The sequence below is a fragment of the Stenella coeruleoalba genome (genome assembly GCF_951394435.1).
Source record: "Stenella coeruleoalba genome assembly, chromosome: 12".
In the NCBI taxonomy this organism is placed as follows: Eukaryota; Metazoa; Chordata; class Mammalia; order Artiodactyla; family Delphinidae; genus Stenella; species Stenella coeruleoalba.
The window spans coordinates 24,094,860-24,117,495 of record NC_137158.1 but is presented as its reverse complement, the minus strand read 5'-3'; the positions used below and the strand labels follow the sequence as shown (position 1 = coordinate 24,117,495).

Sequence of the window (22,636 nt, the reverse complement as noted above, 5' to 3'; positions counted from 1 at the left end):
GAGAGGAGGCAGTCTTCCTCCCAAATACCACTCCCTGCTGTTCACTGCTCATCCTTTTCTGTCTTGGTTTTTCTTCTTCTGTTTCTTCCATCTCTGTTTCTTCTTTTTCCTCTGCTATCTAGGTTATCGATTGTCTTCACAGCTAAAAGAGTAACCTGACCTGCATGTTCACGACAACCCCCCACCCCCGCTGTTCACACACCTGCCCTCACTGCTGCCATCCGGGCAGACCTGCACGTTCCCTCCAGGATTACATATGCCCTTGTCGGCTGGATGTTTCCATGGGGTTGGCCCAATGTGTGTCTAAGAGCTGCGTTAGGTAGGGTCACCCTATGTGAAAGCAGTTTTTCATATTGAGAGTGAGGATTTTTGTGTTTTTTCTTCCTCTAATATTTAGGAAGATCCTGAACTTGTTGCTAAAGATGACAACTTGGATGCTGGGAAGTCAAACAGAGATAAAACCCAGCAAGATAAGAAGGAAGGAAAGGAAGAAGCAGAGGCTGATGATGAGCAAGGCCAAGATAAAATTAATGAACAAATAGATGAGGTAATGAGGATTCAAAACCAACCTGCTCTCCTGACTCAAGGCCAGGGCCACTGCAACGCACAGCTCCTGGGGTGTCTCAAGACATTTTTTTCCCTGCTTATCATTTGTTTTCCCATTGCCTCATAAGGGAGTGTGTAACAGAGCCTCTTAACCGGACATAAAATATCTAACTATTGGTTACCGATGAGGTGGTCTTCATGCTGTTTGGACTCATGCTGTAGTTTGGAAGCTAAAACCTGTGGTCCTTTTCTATATTTCTTCCCATAAACTTCCGTGTCCTCTTTGAGATTAAGTAACGCAGCACCTCTTATCGGTGGAGAATGTGCACTGAAAGTGAAACTTGAAATTCCAACATGAAAATTCAAAACATATTGGTAAAATTCTAATGTGTGCTGGTAATTTTAGGGAAGAGACACTGTATTCTCTCAGCATAACTACAGTTGACCCTTGAGCAATGTAGGCGCTGGGGGCACTGACCATCTGCAGGGTTGGAAATCTGTGTGTAACTTTACAGCTGGCCCTCTACATCCGCGGGTCCCACCAGCCGCGGATCTGTGTGGCACTGGAGCACGTATTTATTGAAAAAAACGTGCATAAGTGGTCCACGTAAGTAGACTCACACAGTTCAGACCTGTGTTGCTCAAGAGTCAACTGTGCTTTGAGCTGATTATATGTGAATGCTACACTTTTTTTTTTTTTTTGCGGTCTGCGGGCCTCTCACCGCTGTGGCCTCTCCCGCTGCGGAGCACAGGCTCTGGATGCGCAGGTTCAGCGGCCATGGCTCACGGGCCCAGCCGCTCCGCGGCATGTGGGATCTTCCCGGACCAGGGCACGAACCCGTGTCCCCTGCATCGGCAGGCGGACTCTCCACCACTGCGCCACCAGGGAAGCCCCTGAATGCTACACTTTTTAAAAGTTCATTTTTATTTTTTTTTCCTGTTCTGTCCGTTGTCCAAAGAGGGAATATGATGAGAATGAGGTGGACCCTTACCATGGCAATCAGGAAAAGCTGCCCGAACCTGAGGCCTTGGACCTTCCAGATGACTTGGACCTAGACAGTGAAGACAAGGATGGTGATGGGGACACAGACCGCGAAGACGGAGAAGGTGTGTCTTTCGAAACCTAAAGAGCCTGTTGGAAGTCACTGAAACTGAGCAGTAACAGATTTCTCTTCAGGCCAGTGTCATGGCCAGGTCATTATTGTGTCTGGTCAGCACAATTCCAGTTTGATAAAATTCCTCGCTTTTTCTTTGTTGTGTTTCTCCTCTAGGTAGACCTAAAGCTTGTAAACCAGCAGGTCTCTGTCACTCCTGTCATCTCCTATCCTGTGTTTCAGTGCTGCTGTCCCAGGCGGTGCTGTCACACACAGCTCCATGGCCCCACAGTGTCACCATTGCCCCATCTCATGGGTTGATGTAAACACCGTGCAGTGAAGGTAGAGCCAGGCCTCTCATGGAGCCCAGTCACAGCTTTCCTGGAAAAGTTGTTGATGGTTGTGCGTATGTTGTGTGCTTAGTCTGAAATATGAAATCATCATGGGGAGTGAAATGGAATAATCCCAACAGAAATCACTTGGCATGGCAGTCCTCTAGCGCCTCTGTCACCCAGTGTTCAACCCGAGTGTGACTCCTTGGGGGTGCTGTCTAGTATCGGAAGCTTGTGTACGCGGTGCCGCTGAAATAGAGAGCCCCCGTCGTGGTGGGTAACCAGATGAAAGGTGGCGCCAGCCAGGCTCTGCTTCTTAGTGAATCAGCTATATATGTAGAAAGCTATTACAAACACTATACTGGAAAAGAGCAAGTTACAAAAGAATTAATGAGAGGTACCATTTAGGTGGAAATGTAATACAAGAACCAGTACTATATATTATTTATGGATACATCAAATGTACAAACACATAGAAAGGAATAATATACAGTAACTTCAGGTTATGAGCTCTGAGGAAGTAGGAAGGGCGAAGGCATCCAGAATCCAGACAGCTGTGTCCAGAACCATTTATTTCTTAAAAATAAGTGACAAGTTTGATACACTTGTGGTAACACGTTAACATCTGTTAAATCTAGGAGGTGAGTATATGGCTCATAAATTTAAATGCATTTCTCACGTTTAAGGTATTTGGTAATTCGTGCTTAGAACAGTCTTCGCTCTGTGAATCTCTAGTTTACTTTTTTTTAAAATAAATTTATTTTATTTTTATTGTTTGGCTACGTTGGGTCTTTGTTGCTGTGCATGGGTTTTCTCTGGTTGCAGTGAGCGGGGGCTGCTCTTCGTTGCAGTGCACAGGCTTCTCATTGCAGTGGCTTCTCTTGTTGTGGAGCATGGGCTCTAGGCACGTGGGCTTCAGGAGTTGTGGCTCGCGGGCTCTAGAGCGCAGGCTCAGTAGTTGTGGCGCACGGGCTTAGTTGCTCTGCGGCATGTGGGATCTTCCCGGACCAGGGCTCGAACCCGTGTCCCCTGCATTAGCAGGCGGATTCTTAACCACTGCGCCACCGGGAAGCCCTCTAGTTTTCTTTTTAAATGTAGTATAAGCTGCTGCTTCTAAGGCAGTTCCATTAACTTATAATTTTGGAATCTTACTTCAACCTTAAATTCAACAACCAAGCATAAAATTAAAATCCACTGAGAATCTAATAAGCCATTTGCCCTAGAAAAATATCCAGGCTCGTTTTAAGCTACTGTGTACATAAACTAAGAAGCAATTACTATTAAAAAATGTTTTTTTAAGTTTTATACAGTTCTTTCCATTTATAGTTACTACGAAATATTGGCTGTATTCCCCATGGTGTATAATACATCCTTGAGCCTTACACCTGACAGTTTGTACCTCCCACTCTCCTACCCTCAACACACAAGCACATACCCCCGCGCGCGCGCGCGCGCGCGCACACACACACACACACACACACACACACACACACACGTAACCACTAGTTCTCTCTGTGAATCTGAAGCAGCAATTATTTTAAAGAATTATTTGCTAACAAAATAACTGATTTCTGAAGTGCCCAAAGTATAGAAAAGCTCTTTTAAATAAACAAAATGTTTAAATTAGATTGTTCCCATTTGAATATACGTTGTATTTTCTGTGTATGTTAAAGAATGATGTCTACCAATTATTCCCAGTGATAATTGAAAATTAGACTGGCATTTCCTATCTGTTCTAAAATATTCCTATTGTTATGGTGGCTTTTAGGATTTTTTAGTGGGTTACTTATTCTTTAATGAAATGCACCATCTAAACAGTTGTGTGCAATATGTAAGTACGGTTAAGAGCAGACGTAGGCAAAATTTTTCTGTGAAGGGTCGGTCAGATAATAAACATACAGTCTTTGCAGGTCATAAGCTGCAACAGAGTCGCAAATACTCAGTTCTGCTCTTATAGTGTGAAAGCAGCTGTAGGTAATACAGAATGGATGGGGGAAACACATAGGTAAACGGTTGGTGCAGCTGTGTTCCTGTAAAACTTGTGGAGAAATTTGCAGAAATATGTGGATGGCCAGATTTGGCCCAAGGACCATAGTTTGCCAACTCCTGGTTCGAGAATAATAATAAGACACTTGTGTAACTACATCCCATCTTAAGAAATCACATTGTTTGATTTTTAAATTCTGTGTTCCTTTTTTTGGTTTCATCTGTCCAGAAGAGAATCCTTTGGAAATTAAAGAGAAACCAATGGATACTGTAGAAGCAGGTCATGAAGCTGAAGACATAAACGAAGAGACTGAGGCTGACCAGAATGAAGGTCAGGGTCAGCAAGAGCCTGAGGGAGGCTCCAGTGAAGATGACCAGGAGGAGGGGGAGGAAGAGATGGACACAGGAGCTGACGACCAAGACAAGGATGTTGCCCAGCATCCTGAAGAGAATGCAGAGGAGCAGCAGCAGTCTTTGGAGGACAAGGACGCCAGTGAGGAAGGTGCAGAGAAGGACGTCCCTGCTGACCAGGGTCTCCAGCCTCAGGTATCATGGCGGGTCTGGCTTGTCTTCGATTAAAAATAATGATGATGAGAAAAAATTACCTTCTTCCCACTGGAATCTCTCTTAGGCTACTTTGCCAAGCAGCTCTTTGTTTCTGTTTAAGACCTGCTTCGGCCGGTCCCCTCCCTGCAGACTCCCCTTGGTGAGGGGGGCCCCCTACCTCATCTTCTTCCTCCAGAGCAGTTAATGCTGTGTTTGATTTCCCTGCAGATGCAAGAAGAAGAAGAAGGGGAGAACTCTGACACGGAGCAGCAGGTGCCAGAGGCTACGGAGAGGAAAGAGCATGACTCCTGCGGGCAGACGGGCTTGGAGAGCGTGCAGAGCGAGTGTGCCGTGGAGCTGGCAGGGGCCGCGCCCGAGAAGGAGCAGGGGAAGGAGGTGAAGGGCCCTCTTTGCCTCGCCAGCTGCCCCTTGGGAGGGCCTCTTCTCCCTGTCCAAAACCAAGTTCTATTTAGCAGTAATTGGGTCATGTGTGATGTTTTTTTGTGGTTGACATCTAAAATATCATCTCCCATTCATTAAGAAAGTGGTCGTACGCCTATTTTTATATGCCTCCTGGAACAAATCCCAGAATACTTTTACACACTTTATTTAAGTGATGTGCTTAATGAGAAAAAGTTATTAGAGTGTAGCTCTCTGTGGGAGAATCAAGTTCAAATTATATTTTAGAAAGCTCCTAAGGAAAGAAGGGCTGAATTTGAGACTGCATGCAGTGGTATGGCTCTAGTATCTAGTAGTGCTTCCCTTTTCCTCGCTGTTCACCAGGCTTCTAAACATTTTAATTTCAAATGGAAAGTACCTCTTCATTCCTTGACGTAGGGTGATGTGTCTTTTGTGGCCCAGTTGGGGCACTGGCAGCCTGGAAGGAGCTCTGGAAGTTGGAGGGCCTGCTACTCAGAGGTTTCTCTGAACAACTCCCTTGGCCTCTCTGCACCCCTGCTTTCTGAGCAATAATTACAATGGTTTATATTTCTCATCCCCCTTCCAAACCATTTACTGAGCACCCATTAGGTGCTGAGCATTTCATTACTTTAGCAAGTCTTCATCGTGGCCCTATAAGATAGATATTATTGTTCTTTGTGTGTTCTCCATTTTATTTTTTATTTATTTTTTTTTTAAATTCTTTTCGGTACGCGGGCCTCTTACTGTTGTGGCCTCCCCCGTTGCGGAGCACAGGCTTCGGACGCGCAGGCTTAGCGGCCATGGCTCACGGGACTAGCCGCTCCGCGGCATGTGGGATCTTCCCAGACCGGGGCATGAACCCACGTCCCCTGCGTCGGCAGGCGGACTCTCAACCACTGTGCCACCAGGGAAGCCCTATTTTTTTATTTTTTAAGAACACTTTTCTTTTTCTTTTGTTTAGTTTTGGCTGCGTTGGGTCTTCGTTGCTGTGCACGGGCTTTCTCTAGTTGCAGCGAGTGGGGTCTACTCTTCATTGTGCACGTGCTTCTCATTGCAGTGGTTTCTCTTGTGGAGTTGTGGCACATGGGCTCAGTAGTTGTGGCTCTTGGGCTCTAGAGCGCAGGCTCACTAGTTGTGGCGCACAGGCTTAGTTGCTCCGCGGCATGTGGGATCTTCCTGGACCAGGGATGGAACTCGTGTCCCCTGCATTGGCAGGCGGATTCTTAACCACTGCGCCACCAGAGAAGTCCCTATGTTCTCCATTTTATATCTGAGTTAAATAAGCTCCAGTAAAGTTAAATGACAGTCTCCAGAGTACCCAGCTGGTTGGTGATGAAGCCTGGTTTCAAATTGAGGTCTGTCCCACCTTCAGAGTAAGCCATTACCTCCTGTAGACAAGGAACTAACGAAGGCCCGCAAGAGGGTAACAGACTCAGGTCTAGATGCTCTCATTTCTGCCCACAGGCCAAGCCTTAGTCATGGGTGAGTTCCAGAGCAGGCAGGCAGGTATGGTCACAGTTGTCCCTTGGGGTCCAAGAAGGATTGATTCCAAGACCCCCCTGGATACCCAAATCCGAGGCTGCTCAAGTCCCTTATGTAAACTGGCACAGTGCAGTGGGCCCTCCATGTCCCCGGATATAGAGTGCCAACTGCATGTGACTGTGAGATGAGAATGGTGAGAGGAGTTGTACACAGTGCAGTCGATAACCAGATGCTTGCACAGCTTCCTCCACCTCATTCTTTGTGGCTTGGATTTCACAGGAACACGGCAGTGGAGCTGCGGATGCAAACCAGGCAGAAGGCCATGAATCCAACTTCATTGCCCGGTTGGCCTCTCAGAAAAACACCAGGAAAAACACACAGGTCTCTATCACTCTTCACCTAAACTTAGGTGAAGGCTGCATGTAAAATGATGTTCTAAATGTAATGGTTTAAAAAAAAAAAACACCAAATTCCCAGACTTTGCTGTCTCACCATGATGTCAGCCTTGGTGAGCAGACCAGGACTGTGGGGCTTTCCCAGCTGGGGCTTCTTCCCTGTGTGGGGACAGACACGCACACAAGACACAGAGACACAGACACATGCACACACACAGACACGCACACACAGACACAGATGCACACATGCACGCATGCACGCACACACACACCCTTATCATGTTAAGTTCTTATTATGGAGCCTAAAAACCAGGTGTTGTGTGTTGTTGCCAAGGACTAACCAGTCTTAACTCTGTTCACTGTCCATTCTCTTTTGTGTTTTATTTTTAAATTTTTTAAAATTTAATTTGATTTATTTATTTTGGCTACACTGCATGGCTTGCAGGATCTTATTTCCCCAACCAGGGATTGAACCCAGGCCCCAGCAGTGAAAGTGACAAGTCCTAACCACTGGACTGGCAGGGAATTCCCTCTTTTGTGTTTTAAAAATAAGGCTTTTTAAAATGGGGTATTATTCATGCATGTGATACAAAATTAGTGTATAGAAACCAATCCCCTAAAAAGCTTCCATTTTATTCCTGTCTTCAAGCCACCCAAGGGACTATCCTCAGAGCATATTGGTGCTGCCAGTCTTGTCTTCTCTCTAAGAGACTTTCTGCATATGTAGTATATGTACGGTTGTTTGTGTGTGTGCACCTCCCTGTGTGAGAGTGTTTCTTTGCCTCTTTGCCTTTGTTCCAGGTATAAAAGTATATCACAGAGATTGCTCTGTATATGTATTTAGAGATCTTCCTATTAACAGCTTCACTGAAATCCACTCTTGTCTGGTACACCTGATTAACTTAATCAGCCCCCTGAGGATAAATATTATGATTATTTTTACTCTTTTTGCCATTACAGACAAGGTTCTGATGAATTTCCTCATATTTCCCGCAGAGTTTTAAGAGGAAACCTGGGCAGGCCGACAACGAACGCTCCATGGGTGACCACAATGAGCGTGTGCACAAGAGGCTGAGGACTGTGGACACGGACAGCCACACCGAGCAGGGCCCGGCCCAGACCCAGGCAGAGGACGCGGAAGCATTTGAGCACATTAAACAGGGTAGCGAGCCCTATGACGTACAGACCTATGGTATGATTCAGGGAAGGCTTCTCCTTTGCTTACTGAGCTCTGTGAGTGCTTATGCTGTGTGCCCACCAGGTGTTCTTAAAAGTCATCTTAGGAGGGAGGGGAAATGGCTTTTTAAACTAGTTTCCTTCTAATAAGAACTGTGCAGAAATACAGTTTGTTTTTGATATAAAGATATCTGTAGCCAAGTGCAGGGTTTCAGTGTTCAGGGTTCTGGGTCTAGTGTAAGCCTTTTAAATACCTTTGGTAATGGCTGGCCGCATCCAGACCCAGCACTGATCTCAGGGATTCTGAGTAGTGGACATTCCTTCATAATCACCCGGCAATGATAAGAGCTGTGAACTTGAAATCTGTGTTTCAAGAAAGGAGAGAGGACTTCCCTGGTTGGCACAGTACTTCCCTGGTTGGCACAGTGGTTGAGAATCTGCCTGCCAATGCAGGGGCACGGGTTCAAGGCCTGGTCCGAGAAGATCCCACATGCCACGGAGCAACTAAGCCCGTGTGCCACAACTACTGAGCCTGCACTCTAGAGCCCGCGAGCCACAACTACTGAAGCCTGCGTGCCTAGAGCCTGTGCTCTGCAACAAGAGAAGCCACCGCAATGAGAAGCACATGCACCGTTACAAAGACTAGTCCCCGCTCACCACAGCTAGAGAAAGCCCGCACGCAGCGATGAAGACCCAACGCAGCCATAAATGAACAAACAAACAAGGAGAAAAAAGATCTCAGCATAGAAAGGGAGTAGTCAGTCGTCACTCAGTCTCCGCTTCAAGTTCTCTTGGTAACTTTTCACTGTTTCGTTCCTAATATGTAAGCTGGTGTTGATAATGTGTACTGTGAGGATGGTACAAAAAGACTGCTCTGCTGTGGATTACTCTTTTCTCCCCCTGTCCCCACTTTTAAGAAAAGTGAAGCAATACAGTGATGGCTGCCACGCATGGAGCGTTTACCTTGTGCCCAGCACCATTCTGAGCCTTTGCAGCATGATCATGGAGTTCCTCTGACAGTCTTTACCAGCTAGGATGTCTCCATTTTATAGATCAGCAGACTGAGGCCAAAGATATTTAAGAACTTGTCCAAGATCACGATGCTGGGATTCCCATGCTGATCTTTCTGTGCCCTGTGTTATACTTTATCACTACAGGTTTTCCACCCATAACTTGGCAATGAGGATGGTTCCATTAGCTGCTCTGAGTCACGTGCCTGGCATGTTTATTCTGGTTCAGTCTCTGGTCATAGCAATAAAAACCCAGCTAAACATCCAATCTGTGGTCACATGTATAGTTACACTGTATCCTTGAAGCTTCTGGCTGGGGGGCGAGGGGGGGAGTGTTAAGCACTTACATCAGTAGGTCACAAACAAGCCAAGTACTGTGTCCAAGCCACATAACCAGTCAGGGGCAGAATCTTGGGAAGTACGAATGACCAAAAGCACACCCACTCGTGATGGCTTTGTCTGCAGAGAGCTGACCTTTTCACGTGTGTGCACTTCGTTGGCAGATGTGGCTAGCACGGAGCAGCAGCAGTCTGCAGAGGACCCCAGCAAGGCTTGGGAAGAGGAGGAGACAGAGGATGCCTCCGCGGGCACGGGGGAGCAGGAGGAGCTCTGCGCAATAGACACAGAGCAGCTGGAGTCCCAGGAAGCCAGGTCGGGGCGCACAGCTGGGCCGGGTGAGTCCTGCAGTGAGCACACCCTCCTGCCTAAGCTCTCCGACTCACAGAAGCCATTTCTCTGGTGCTGCAGTCGCGCTTGGTCACTTCTTTCCCCATCCTAACCCATGCCTTAGAGATTCATTTGCCCATAATTTCCCTGTACATGTTTCATTTGGGAGTAGGAAGGTGGAAGGTGTTACAGGACACTGTCCTTCACAGACACCCTTGAAACTTGAGCTTCAGACAAAATCCCAGCAGTCTTTATTATTTTTTTATTTTATTTATTTTTAAAATCTATTATTTATTTTTGGCTGTGTTGGGTCTTCGTTGCTGTGCACGGGCTTCCTCTAGTTGCAGCGAGCAGGGGCTACTCTTCCGTTGTGGTGTGCGGGCTTCTCACTGCAGTGGCTTCTCTTGTTGCGGAGAATGGGCTCTAGAGCGCAGGCTCAGTAGTTGTGGCGCATAGGCTTAGTTGCTCCGCGGCATGTGGGGTCTTCCCAGACCAGGGCTTGAACCCGTGTCCCCTGCATTGGCAGGCCGATTCTTAACCACTGCCCCACCAGCAAAGCCCAACCCAGCAGTCTTTTTTAAATATGTAGAAGAAAACAGAATAGTACACATGCTCCAGTATGACCAGAAGATATATTCTTTTTTTTTCTTTCTTATTTGGTTGCACTGGGTCTTAGTTGCGGCTCACTGCCTCCTTAGTTGTGGCACACATCTGGGATCGAGTTCCTTGACCAGGGATCGAACCTGGGCCCCCTGCATTAGGAACGCAGAGTCTTATCCACTGTGCCACCAAGGAAGTCCCCCAGAAGATATATTCTTGATTATTAGAGAAACAGTGTTTTTAATTATATGAAAATATACTATATTTAAACATTTTATTTAAAGAAATGTTTAAAGAAATAGAATAGGGGAAATGCATGTGAGAAGGTAACAAAACTTCTTACATACAGTTCCATTTCATAGCTGACCAAGTGCTATTACAAGGCTGTTTTGTTTTTTAAATTCAACACATGAAAAAATAGCTTTATCAGCAGTGGTATAAGTGCAAATTCAAAAGAGCTTGCTAAATTCAAAAACTTTTCCTTCTGCTTCCGTCTTCTCAGGGGCGTTAGAACTGCTGACTGCCTGGCTGTTACAGGACAGTGGGAAAGGCATAGGTCTGTGTTTAGACCTTTCTAGATTCAAATCCAGACTTTCTCTTACTTACTTTATAGGTTGAGGCAAATTTGTCTTCTGTGTCTCAGCTTCCTCATCTATAAAATGGAGCTATGATGTTATTTTAGTTTTTGGTTCTGTCAAAGTTCTGCATGCACATAGTTTATTTATTTATTTGCATGAACATAGTTTAATGGATCACACGGTTCTGTGAGGCTTGTCAGGGTAAAACAGTCTCCCCCCACTTCTGCCTCCCAGAACAGCCCCCTTCCATATCAGGGTGGGAAGAGGGGGAAGTTAAGGGAGTGAGAATTGGCAGACTGTGTCAGAGAGAAAGGACACGTGGAGCCGAGGTGTTAATGTGCTGGGGAGTGAATGAGTGAAGTCTGAGTAATTGTTAGGATTGACACGTGACTGTGAAGGTTGAGTCTTCATGTTGACATTATGGTGTGAGAACAGGCTTTGAAGAGATGGAGATGGAGACCCAAACTGTTAACACAGAGGAAGACCAAGACCCCAGGACAGACACATCCCACAGGGAGACAGAGAATGAGAAACCAGAGAGAAGCCGAGATTCGACCATTCATACAGCCCATCAGTTCCTTGTGGACACGATTTTCCAGGTACTAAAACTTTCACAAATTACTACTTCAATAAGTTGACAAAACATAATTATAAGTTGCTTTTAAACAACTTAAGACATGTTTGTCTTAAGAACTTTATGTAGCATCTGGTTGTTTTGGGGTATCATATCCTTATCAGTCTTTTAAGGAGTACTGTTGGTACCACGTGTTCTCTGAGCAGATAACACTTCTAACAGTTAATCCCAGGGTCACCGTGGGTGGTCGGTGTCCTGACCTGGCCACGATGGTGGGTCTTGTCCTTGGACCTCTGGCTCTCACATCTACTCCTCTCATATCCACCAGCCTTGTGTGAGGAGCCTGCAGGACAGTTAAGTTTATGTTGGTTAAGTAGTAAGAATCGTAAGAATCGTTGACTTAATGCCTGCATTTAGGAAGAGCCTAAATTAACTGAGTTGTTGTCCCTAATTCTTTGACTTAATTATAGTCTAGATTAATTAAAGAATATTTTCATTATTGATATCTTCCTGGGTATTTTGTTTTACTGGGATGGATTTATTAAATGTTAATATTTCCTTTATTCATTTTGCCTCTACATAATGAGAAGGAGAAGAATGGTTGTCTGGTGTCTTAATTGTGCCATTAAATTTGCTCAAGTTTTGCATCTCAGGGGGAGTTCGTACTGCAGGGAATAAGGCAACCAGGTATAGTGAGTTGGTGATTCCAACCTGGGTCTCCTCTATCCGTGGCTTTTCCCTTTTAGCCCTTCTTAAAAGATGTCAATGAACTAAGACAGGAGCTGGAGAGACAGCTGGAAACATGGCAGCCACACGAATCTGGAAACCCAGAAGAAGTAAGTCACTGGTGTTTTTATAAAATATCCTGACTTTTGTTTTTTAAGGTACAGGAAACTTAATAGATTCTTAACTCCAGTTACCTTGGTCAAAGCGACCGAGTATATGGAGAATATAATTATAATTCTGAAACCTACATCTATCCATTGTTTTCTGCCTGGTTTGCCACTAGATCTGTAGCTTAATTAAAACAGAGAGAAACTGGTGTGTTTAATTCTTTAACTTCCACTGCTCAATCTGTAATGGATGTAATAGATGTGACAGTGGTTGAAACATGGGGCAAAAGTCTATACTGTGTCACTCTCTGAATAGCCCACCTGGAACATTGCCAGCTGGTATAATATGGCAGTGTAGATAAACCAGATGTTTCCTTTTCAATGACCTTGCATCCTAAATTTACTAATATTTACTAAATACACATTTTAGTTTTGTATCTCTTATCATTATTCTCACCACATGTATTGACTGCTCTGCCATAATTGGCAAAAAAAAAAACTAACCATGGAGCTTTGTATTCAGGAAATAAGCACACTGCTGAGTGTTACTTGAGAGGTTTGCACTCGTCACTTTTGTTTTTGAAACATGAGCCTGAGAGACCATGATTAAGTGGCTGGATCTCCTGGCACCAAAATTACCCATCATGGCCCCCTCTCCACGTGAAGGGTACACATTATATATTCCTCATAGGTGATGTGAATAAGGCATTGATTTGGTCATGAATTCCAGTATTTTATTACCTTATTTTCTCATTGGAACTACGAGTTGTGGCTTTGGTGGAAGAGGAGACATTTTATTTATTTATTTATTATTTTTAATTATTTTCTTTTTAAATTTTATTTATTTTTGGCTGCATTGGGTCTTCGTTGCTGGGTATGGGCTTTCTCTAGTTGCAGCAAGCAGGGGCTACTCTTCGTTGCAGTGCACTGGCTTCTCATTGTGGTGGCTTCTCTTGTTGCAGAGCACAGGCTGTAGGTGTGCGGGCTTCAGTAGTTCTGGCTCTCGGGCTCTAGAGTGCAGGCTCAGTAGCTGTGGTGCACGGGCTTAGTTGCTCCGTGGCATGTGGGATCTTCCCGGACCAGGGCTCGAACCCGTGTCCCCAGCACTGGCAGGCGGACTCTTAACCGCTGTGCCACCAGGGAAGCCCAGGAGGAGACATTTTAAACCAGGTGAATCAGATAGCAGTTTGACAAGAGAAGCAGGTTGTTTTCTACTGCTTTGTTTCAGGCCTTCATCTTGCTGTAATGACTTTGGTTGGCTCCAGCCTACTAAGGGTAACTTACATGTTGTTGCTGTTGTCACAGGAGAAGGCAGCAGTGGAGATGTGGCAGAGTTACCTGGTCTTAACTGCACCTCTTTCACAACAGCTGTGTGAACAGCTTCGTCTCATATTAGAGCCTACCCAGGCTGCCAAGCTGAAGTAAGTCTTCTCCATTGGATGCACTCATGGTACCCTGGAAAGATGGCAGTGCCACCTTTTCTGCTGAGCTTATTAGCACGTAACAGCTATGGTGTTGGCGTCTAGGTTGCCACTTGTGCTGCACAGGCTCTAGTATGGCGTTCCTTACCTTGTTGCCATTTTATCATCTCTACCACAGAAGTTTCTGTGAAGTTCAGTATGAATGCACTTTCTGTGACTAGTTAGTTAATACCTGATGGGAGAATTGGCTGAGCCTTTGGGTGTGTGTGCTGCTCACCCTCTACATGTTGGATCACTCAATTGCTGCATGCGTCACTCACCTAGATCTTTCCAAAGATGTGTCCAGAAGCGTGGTTTCAGAACACAAAAGAGAATCCAAGACTTAATATTCAATGCAAACATTTTTTTTCTTTTTAAAAAGTATTTTAAATTTTCTAAAAGGACCTAATTATTCTTGCCACATACATATCCAGTGTGTCTGCTGCTGATCAAGAAGATCCCAGCCCTTAATAATCTCAATGGACAGTAACACTTCATTGTGCCAGGTTACTGGTTATTTGGTATCACTGGTTATAAGTTATTGTTACTGTGATTTTATCCTTAATCTTGCTCCTGTTTGGTTAAATTTAACAGAGGAGATTATCGAACTGGGAAGCGACTGAACATGCGGAAGGTCATTCCATACATTGCCAGTCAGTTTCGGAAAGACAAGATTTGGCTTCGAAGGACCAAGCCCAGTAAACGGCAGTATCAGATTTGCCTGGCTGTCGATGACTCCTCTAGCATGGTAGACAACCATACCAAACAGGTGAGGAGGAGAAGCGTAGTGGCAGTTTGATGGGCCACCTGAATGTTTTAAATATGTTCTGGCTAAAAAACACTTTGAAATACCAGTTAGTTTGTTCTGAGAATATGAGACCATATTTGAGGAGATATAAGATTTAAAAAGTTCAAAGGGGCAATTTCAGGATGTCTCAAAAAATTTTGGTGTCTTACTGCTGTAGGTCGTTTAGATTGTTGTGTTTCTTAACATGGCCATGCTATTGTCTAGTTGCAGAGTAAGTAAATTTGTCAGTGTTTACTTTCCACTGAATGAATGTACTATATTCTTTTAAGACCATGCACAACGTAATATCTGAATATCCCTGATTTTTTTTTTTTTTTTTTTTTTTTGTGGCGGTACGCGGGCCTCTCACTGTTGTGGCCTCTCCTGTTGCGGAGCACAGGCTCAGCGGCCGTGGCTCATGGGCCCAGCTGCTCCGCGGCATGTGGGATCTTCCCGGACCGGGGCAGGAACCCGTGTTCCCTGCATCGGCAGGTGGACTCTCAACCACTGCGCCACCAGGGAAGCCCTGAATATCCCTGATTTTTTAAGATGTCTTCAGTACACGTTTCTTTACGTCTGTGTAGAGTTAGTGTTCTATCAGTAGTAACAAGGCTTAGGAGCCTGGGTGGAGTTATGACCCCCCCACTCCCCCCGCTGTCAGGGATGTGGAGAGTGGGGGGGTCTTCGCAGTGATGCTGTTGCCCAGCACAAGTCAGCGAGCAGCCTGAAGGCTGTGCACAAGCTCTGCTGGAAAAAGTGTAACCTCTGCACCTGTGTTCAGGTCTCAACTCCCCACTTAGCACCGCATGACTTTGGGCAGTTCATTTTGTGAGTTTTACCTTCTGAAAAAATGATTATAACAATACTTACTCAAGCTCAGAGCTGTTATGAGACTAAGTGAAGTCATGTATGCAGAGCACTCAGTTTAGTGCCTGGCACTTGATGCATGTTCAACAGATGTTAGTTGCTACAAGTGTTGTCATCTTTTTAACTGAATTTAAATTCTGAAACTATACTGTCATTTATGCATAGTTTAGAATAAATTGGTTTTAAAAATCTTTTACCCGTGAGAGATTACTTTATAGTGAAAAAAGGGGGAAGAAACCTTAAAAATTTATGGACCAAATTTCTCAAGATCGCTTTTACTGAATGATGTCTAGAGCAGACCTTTCCTACTAGTATAAAGGATATTGGGTTTCGGCGCTTGTGCTGTTAGCCAGGGCCTAAGCCACCAAAGCCTCTGAGTTTGTTGTGAATAGCCATATTGATGTTGTTCCCCTGTGTGCCATAACAAAAAAGGAGTGTTTTCTGTGGGAATCTTGGTATAAAAAAGGTTGAAAGGCATTGGTGTAGAGGATATTCCGATTTCTTCAACCCTTCACTTTGTTTCACAGCTTGCCTTTGAATCTCTGGCTGTGATTGGAAATGCTCTAACCTTTCTGGAAGTGGGTCAGATTGCGGTGTGCAGGTAAGAGTGCCTTTTAATCCCATTGGGAAAACCAGCCTTTTTCTGCATGACAAAAAATAACTCCCATTGTATTTGGGTTTTCTCCCCCAAGTTTTGGAGAGTCCGTAAAGCTGTTACACCCATTCCACGAACAGTTCAGTGATTACTCAGGGTCCCAGATTCTGCGGCTCTGCAAATTCCAACAAAAGAAAACCAAGATTGCTCAGGTATGCTGATGACTTCAGATGTCTTCTGCAGTTATTTTATGGTATAGGAGAGACATAATTTTTAGAACTCCCTCCTCCCCAGTATGGTAAAATTTACAAAAGAGCATAGTCCTGAGCCTCAGCCGGTGTACCACTGGAGGAGAATCTCCCTTGGCATCCATTATTAAATAGCATGTGATCTCTCTTTCTCAGTTTTTCAAAGATCATTTGACTTTGCATCATTGATTTTCTGGCTCCCTATTTTGAGAGGTTTGGAACATTTTGGAAAAATGAACCACCTCCCAGTACGCTTATCAAGTGGGTCAAGGCCAATTTCTCTCTACCATTTAGCCTAGAGAAGATGATGTGAAATAAAGCCAGTGCTTGCTCGGGATGGCGTACGTTCTAAACACAGCATATGGGGTAACAATTCTGTCCTCCTGGTTCCTGCCGTAATTTAGCCTCCTTCACGTTACACTGGATATTTTATGTTTTCTTGCCTCTTTTTTTTGCTCAGCTGTTTTCCTTTCTTGAAAGAAGACAGCTCTTTGGTTCATTTGGGGGTTACTGACTTCTTGTTCCCCAGAGGAAGTGTTTCTTTTCCTTTGGGGTTTCTCGTAGAACACTAGTGGGGTATATGCCAGGGACACAGGTCTTGTCTGTGCTTGAGAATGCCAGCACCCAACGTAAATGCCAAGTGCAAGGATTGTCAGTCCTTTACGGATGGATGGAAGGGACAGTTTGCTTGCTATAGATTTGAGATGGTTATCTGATAATCACTTAAGTGCCAGCAGTAATTTCAGTCTCTGTGATAGTGGGAAGAGAGCTTAAATAGTTTTCTAATTGTCTATTTCTGGTTTAGTTTCTAGAGTCTGCAGCCAACATGTTTGCAGCCGCTCAGCAGCTCTCACAAAACATCAGTCCAGGTGAGCTGCGTTCTTTGGTCTTTGCTAATAACACACTTTTCTTTTCTCGTACGGTTTGCAAGTTGCTTTTCATCTCAGTGTACCTATCACCATCTTTTAAAGTGTAAGCTCTATAGGAAAACACATAAACAGGGGATGATGCAGAGGTATTAAACATTCATGGAATTTTTTACTCACCTGTTCATTCATTCAGAAATTTTTATTGAACCCATACTCAAGAGGCTTATAATCAAAGGAGAAGGTAGACACCAACTAGTTTGTAATTAACTAGTATATATTTGATAGATTTGAATTCAATTGTGAATGAAAGGAGTAAGGGTGTGTGGAATTAAATGTAAAGAGTATTCTTCAATATTTTAATAACAAAGGAAAATGGAGAAGGACATAATTCAGAAACCAGCTAATCCATCCATGATTGATTTGGAGCTTTTGCAGCACACCAGTTCTTTAGCCTTCCCCTGAATCCTCAATTCTGATTGTACCATGGGAAGACTTCCCTTTGAAGCAGGTCATTCACGCCTCTCAACACTTGCTAACCTTCCCTGACAGAAGACAGCCTGCCTTTAAGCACAACAGTCTTTCACTGGAAAATATGCTAAAAATATAATATGCTAAAAATTTTAATACATTTTTATTCACTGGTCATGTTAGTGGTCCCTTCTATTTAAGTTTTTGTTTAAATTTCTATTTAAGTTTTTTTTCAAGAAAAAAACAATTTAGGTACAAGAAATTGACAGAAATCTGAAGCTAATAGACAATGACTGAAAGTTGGAAGATACAGTTCTAGGTTTCTGATCTGGGCACTTTCTTCTAATGGTCTACTCAGGACTGCTCTTTTTATACTTCATATCTATAAACATATGTTTTAATTCTCACATGTTGCTGTACAATGAAGTTGATCTAAATGTGACATTCCCCAAGGCACTACTGGGAAATTGTTTTATTGACAGAAGTTTTGTATGTCTTTGTGCAGCCTTGTCTGTGACTCACACGTTCAAAGTAATAGATCTAATTGGAGGCCGCCTTTATTTGTGCCCAGAATTCACCAGTTTCAGAGAACTGCTTGGTTTTGATAGCACAGAGAAAGCCTGCACTAATTCGTCTTACTGTCCGCAGTTTACTTATTTTTGGCTGCGTTGGTCTTCATTGCTGCGCGCAGGCTTTCTGTAGTTGCGGCGAGCAGGGGCTACTCTTCCTTGTGGTGCGCAGGTTTCTCATTGCAATGGCTTCTCTTGTTGCAGAGCATGGGCTCTAGGCGTGCAGGCTCCAGAGCGCAGGCTCAGTAGTTGTGGCACACGGGCTTAGTTGCTCTGCGGCAGATCTTCCTGGGCCAGGGCTCGAACCTGTGTCCCCTGCATTGGCAGGCGGATTCTTAACCCCTGCGCCACCAGGGAAGTCCCTGTATGTAGTTTGAGTTGTCGTTTGAGTTGAGTTGTTCCTCTGCTGTTATGTTCTACTACAGAAACTGCACAGCTCCTCCTGGTGGTCTCTGATGGACGCGGCCTTTTCTTTGAGGGCAAAGACAGAGTCCTAGCAGCAGTTCAGGCCGCCCGGAATGCTAACATCTTTGTCATTTTTGTTGTGTTGGACAATCCCAGTTCACGGGTGAGTGATTACTAAAAGCCACTTTTCTGGGGATTCCCTTCAAGTTGTTCTATCTGAAGAATGGCCTGGATCTCACAGTCATACCGAGAACTCTTATAACATTCATGGCATCCTGAAGGGCACTGTTCTAGGCATTTTATAATTATTTTCTCATATAACCGAGCAGTAACTCAGTGATGTAGGGATGGTTATTCCCACTCTACAGTGAAGGACAGAAGCACAGAGGTTGTAGGTAATGACAAGGAAGCCAGTATTCAGACTGACTCAGTCTGTCCTCTTAACCACTTTCTGTGCTAACTAGTACTCTGGTGGGTCATCTCCCTCTGCACAGCGTCGCTGCAGGTATCGCAGCCTCGATGATGGGCCCTGTCCGTTGGAAACATAGACCAACCTTTCCAAGTACTTGGATCTCAGCAGTGCCCTCCTCAAAGGAGGAGGCATCAGTCACTACATGAAAGATGTCCACGGGGTGGTCTGTTCCCGGGGAAGTACTGTCTCTGCAGGTCACATTGAGGCCTGGATAGCAAGCTGAAAATTTAATGTGAATTATTCCAAGTAGAGAATAGGAAATACCATTGTAGGGAAATCAGGTTTGCTTATCTACCCCTTTCCTTCCCTTTCAGTGGCCATTCTCCTGGAAGGGGTGCTCAGAAAGAGATCTGCTGCCTCCTTATTAAGAGTTCTGTTTTACTTAGTGATAAGAGCTATTTTTATAAGCAGGAATTAGACATGTGAGACCTAAAAATTGTCTGCAAAGGAGATCATAAAAGAGCTAGCCAAGGACACTGATTTAGTTTTATTTCTAAATGTTTTTTTTTTGCCAGGATTCTATCTTGGACATCAAGGTACCAATATTTAAAGGGCCTGGAGAGATGCCTGAAATCCGATCCTACATGGACGAGTTCCCATTCCCGTTCTATATAATCCTACGCGATGTGAACGCACTTCCCGAGACGCTCAGCGATGCTCTCAGGCAGTGGTTTGAGCTGGTGACAGCCTCTGACCACCCGTAGAACAGAAGGAACACAGCCCTAAGTGAGACTTTGCGGTCAGAATGTCACACTGCTTGCCGGGTGCTCCCCTTTGGACAACTGTTTCTGAACTCCCAGCTCAAAAATGGTATTTAATCTTAGATTTGATTTATAAACGTTCACCCAACAGCTACAAAAAATTTTATTGCAACATTTTACAACACGATTTCAGAGCCTAGAGAAAACTCATGCTCCCTGCTGTGCCTGGGCGCCAGTGCTTGTAATAAACTTGGGGTGAAGGAACAGCAGCAGCAGGTGTCTGGGCTCGTACCTGGGGTGGGGGGTGGCGCTGCCCTTTGGGCTCGTCTCAGAAGTCCTGGCCCAAGAGGAGGCTGCACCCCACCCTTGGTGCCCAGCTGCCTGCCTTCCCTCCCAGGGACCCTGGACACCTCCATGAGGAGATGCTGCTGGAAGCATGGGACTGTGCCAGGCCTCTGGGCAAAGGACTAAAGGAAACTTCCCTTTTGACCCTGCGCTAATAAGGCTTGGCCTTGCGAAGCCCACAGTGTGTACCCGAAAGCTGTCAAGTGGCTAAGGCAGCTGCGGGTTTTTTTTTTAGAGAGTCTGTGTTTTTTTTTACTGTGCTTCTTATGAAAGGAACTAACTTCTCTACGAGGGGAGGAGGCTTGTGGTATGTGTGTTTTTTTATAAAACAGACATCATGGGAGCCCAAATCATCAGAAAATGACCCTTGGGCCATGTATGAATAAAAGGGCTTTTCAGTGTCCTCCCCTTCACCTTTGCTGCTTCGGGAGACTATGCAATGATGGAAGGATGATTTTTCCTTTATTTCATTCTCTCTGTGCCATAGTTCCTGCTGTTGTAGTAATTTATTTCTTTAGTTCATTTTTTCTTAACAGTTAAGAGGAAGAATCATTCCTCACACTGATTTCAAGTTGAACTGAGCCTGTCTTAGGCTGGAAAAGAAGTGCTGTATCAGAAGAACTAAGCAGCCACATCTTTTTTTCCAGTCAAAAATCCATCAACAATAGTTTTTAGGCAGTTTTTACTTGGCCAAAAAGCAGTGCTTGAATACTTAACTGTGTGCTGTGTTTTCGTTAAGCTCTGTCAGATGTTCTTTCGTAGACAACATGCCATGACGTAATCATCTATCTCCGTGTCTGTTATCAAGTTACACTGTGAAGTGTGCCACCCTTTTGAGGTGGTCCTCAAAGACAGTTTGCTTGTTGTTTAACCAGGTGTCCTAAAGCATGTACCTGAGGTTATATCATTTTTTATTCTAAAAAGCTATGCAGCTTATATTCTGAAAATTATTAAAAAATATACCACTGTTGATGTAACTTGTGCTGCTCCAAGATGAAATCTGAGTGTAAGAGATGTATCACTGGCCAAAGCAGGAAGTTTAATCTTCCAGCAGGGAGGGAAGACACCAACATTATGACTGTGATGCGGTCCATCATATCTACCTTTAATTGACAGGACAAGCTAAGCTGAAGCATCCCAACTGATGTACCAGCATAGTGATTCTCTTGGCCCTGGGATAGCTAATAGGGTCTGGAACAGATGAATTTCAGTAAGCAAGTTACCCAAGAGTGCTAGCTTCAGTTTGTGCTGTGACAGGAAAAGGGTTGGGAAGCACAGGAGCAGACACAGGAGACCCATCAGGAACTGAGGGCGTTGGTTAGGAAGAGTGACATACCTGTGTCACTTAGAAGAAGCTACTGCAGGTAGGCTTGCTCTCTCACACACTCTCACTTGGAGCTCAACCTTTACATTTGCCTTACCTTCCTCTCCACCTCCATCCAAACCCCAATCTTATCCAGTCTAACTTCTGGATATTTACCTTATTCTGTCTTCCCTTTTGCTTTCCGCTGACTGCAGTGCAGCTGGAGCTCTCTTATAATGTAGCTTGAGGGGGACTTCCCTGGGGGTAAAGAATCCACCTTCCAATGCAGGGGACACAGGTTCCATCCCTGGTCAGGGAACTAAGATCCCACACGCCACGGGGTAGCGAAGCCTGCACACCTCAACTAGAGAGCCTGTGTGCCGCAAACTACGAGCCCACGCACCGCAACAAAAGATCCCGCGTGCCGCAACTAAGACCTGATGCAGCCAAAAAATTTTTTAATAAATATTAAAGTAAATAAAATGTAGCTTGAACTACTAATCACTTTGCTAGCTTCACTTAGTCATACTCACAACATCCAAGGAGATCTTTCTGAATTCCTATGAGAAGGTACCATTTGTTGCTTCTTAGCACTACCTGCCTCCCCTGTCCCTTCTCTCCCAGCATCCCCACCACACTATTTGATCTGATCACAGCAAACCACACGGGCCTTGGAATCTGCCAGTGTTCCATGCATTCTTTGTCTAGAATTCTCTTACCCACTTGGCCTTTCTGACTTTGCCTAGCTCAGATAAGCCCTCCAGGAAGAATGAGCTCCCACAGTATGAGCCTTGACAACATCTATAAATACTACGTTGGACTTACGTCTTCCTACCCAAAGAGTGATTCTAAGGACAGGGGGCATATATGACTCATGACAGCATTACCAATGTCTAGCATGAGTGAATCTTTCTGGATGGGAAGAAAAAATAGTATAAAAATGTCAGTTCTCACTTTATAGATTCAACACATTCAAAATTTCAGTAACGATTCTAAGATGATTTAGAGGAAAATAATACAAAACATTTCTAAAGGTCATACAGACCATTAATAGAAGACTCTTACCAGATACTACAGGGGAGTATTCCTGCCTAATAATAAAACATACAACAACAAAGAAGTAAAAACGACCTGGATGAAATTATCCTGAGGGTTACTCAGACCCTAAAAGAATTTACCAAGAGTATCACAAATCTCAGGAATATGAATGAATTAGTTAATAAATGGTGCTGAAATTATAGTTTACAACTGGAAAAGAACTTATATCCCCATTATGCTATAAACCAAAATCCTAGATAAACATTAACAA

The 22,636-nt window shown here is 44.4% G+C and overlaps 1 protein-coding gene across 1 annotated transcript in view; it reads left to right on the top strand.

The window, feature by feature from the left end:
* MDN1 (midasin AAA ATPase 1) overlaps positions 1-22,558 on the top strand; it is a 157,133-nt gene extending 134,575 nt beyond the window's left edge. The window contains exons 87-102 of the mRNA XM_079938869.1: positions 398-547; positions 1,506-1,653; positions 4,188-4,504; positions 4,733-4,900; positions 6,686-6,787; positions 7,798-7,993; positions 9,491-9,661; positions 11,267-11,430; positions 12,152-12,241; positions 13,544-13,659; positions 14,293-14,467; positions 15,880-15,953; positions 16,045-16,159; positions 17,001-17,064; positions 18,527-18,669; positions 19,494-22,558. Of these exons, the coding sequence (XP_079794995.1) occupies positions 398-547; positions 1,506-1,653; positions 4,188-4,504; positions 4,733-4,900; positions 6,686-6,787; positions 7,798-7,993; positions 9,491-9,661; positions 11,267-11,430; positions 12,152-12,241; positions 13,544-13,659; positions 14,293-14,467; positions 15,880-15,953; positions 16,045-16,159; positions 17,001-17,064; positions 18,527-18,669; positions 19,494-19,682 (2,382 nt within the window). The 3' untranslated portion in view covers positions 19,683-22,558. The remainder of the gene's footprint in view (positions 1-397; positions 548-1,505; positions 1,654-4,187; positions 4,505-4,732; positions 4,901-6,685; positions 6,788-7,797; positions 7,994-9,490; positions 9,662-11,266; positions 11,431-12,151; positions 12,242-13,543; positions 13,660-14,292; positions 14,468-15,879; positions 15,954-16,044; positions 16,160-17,000; positions 17,065-18,526; positions 18,670-19,493) is intronic.
* Positions 22,559-22,636: the final 78 nt, after the last annotated feature.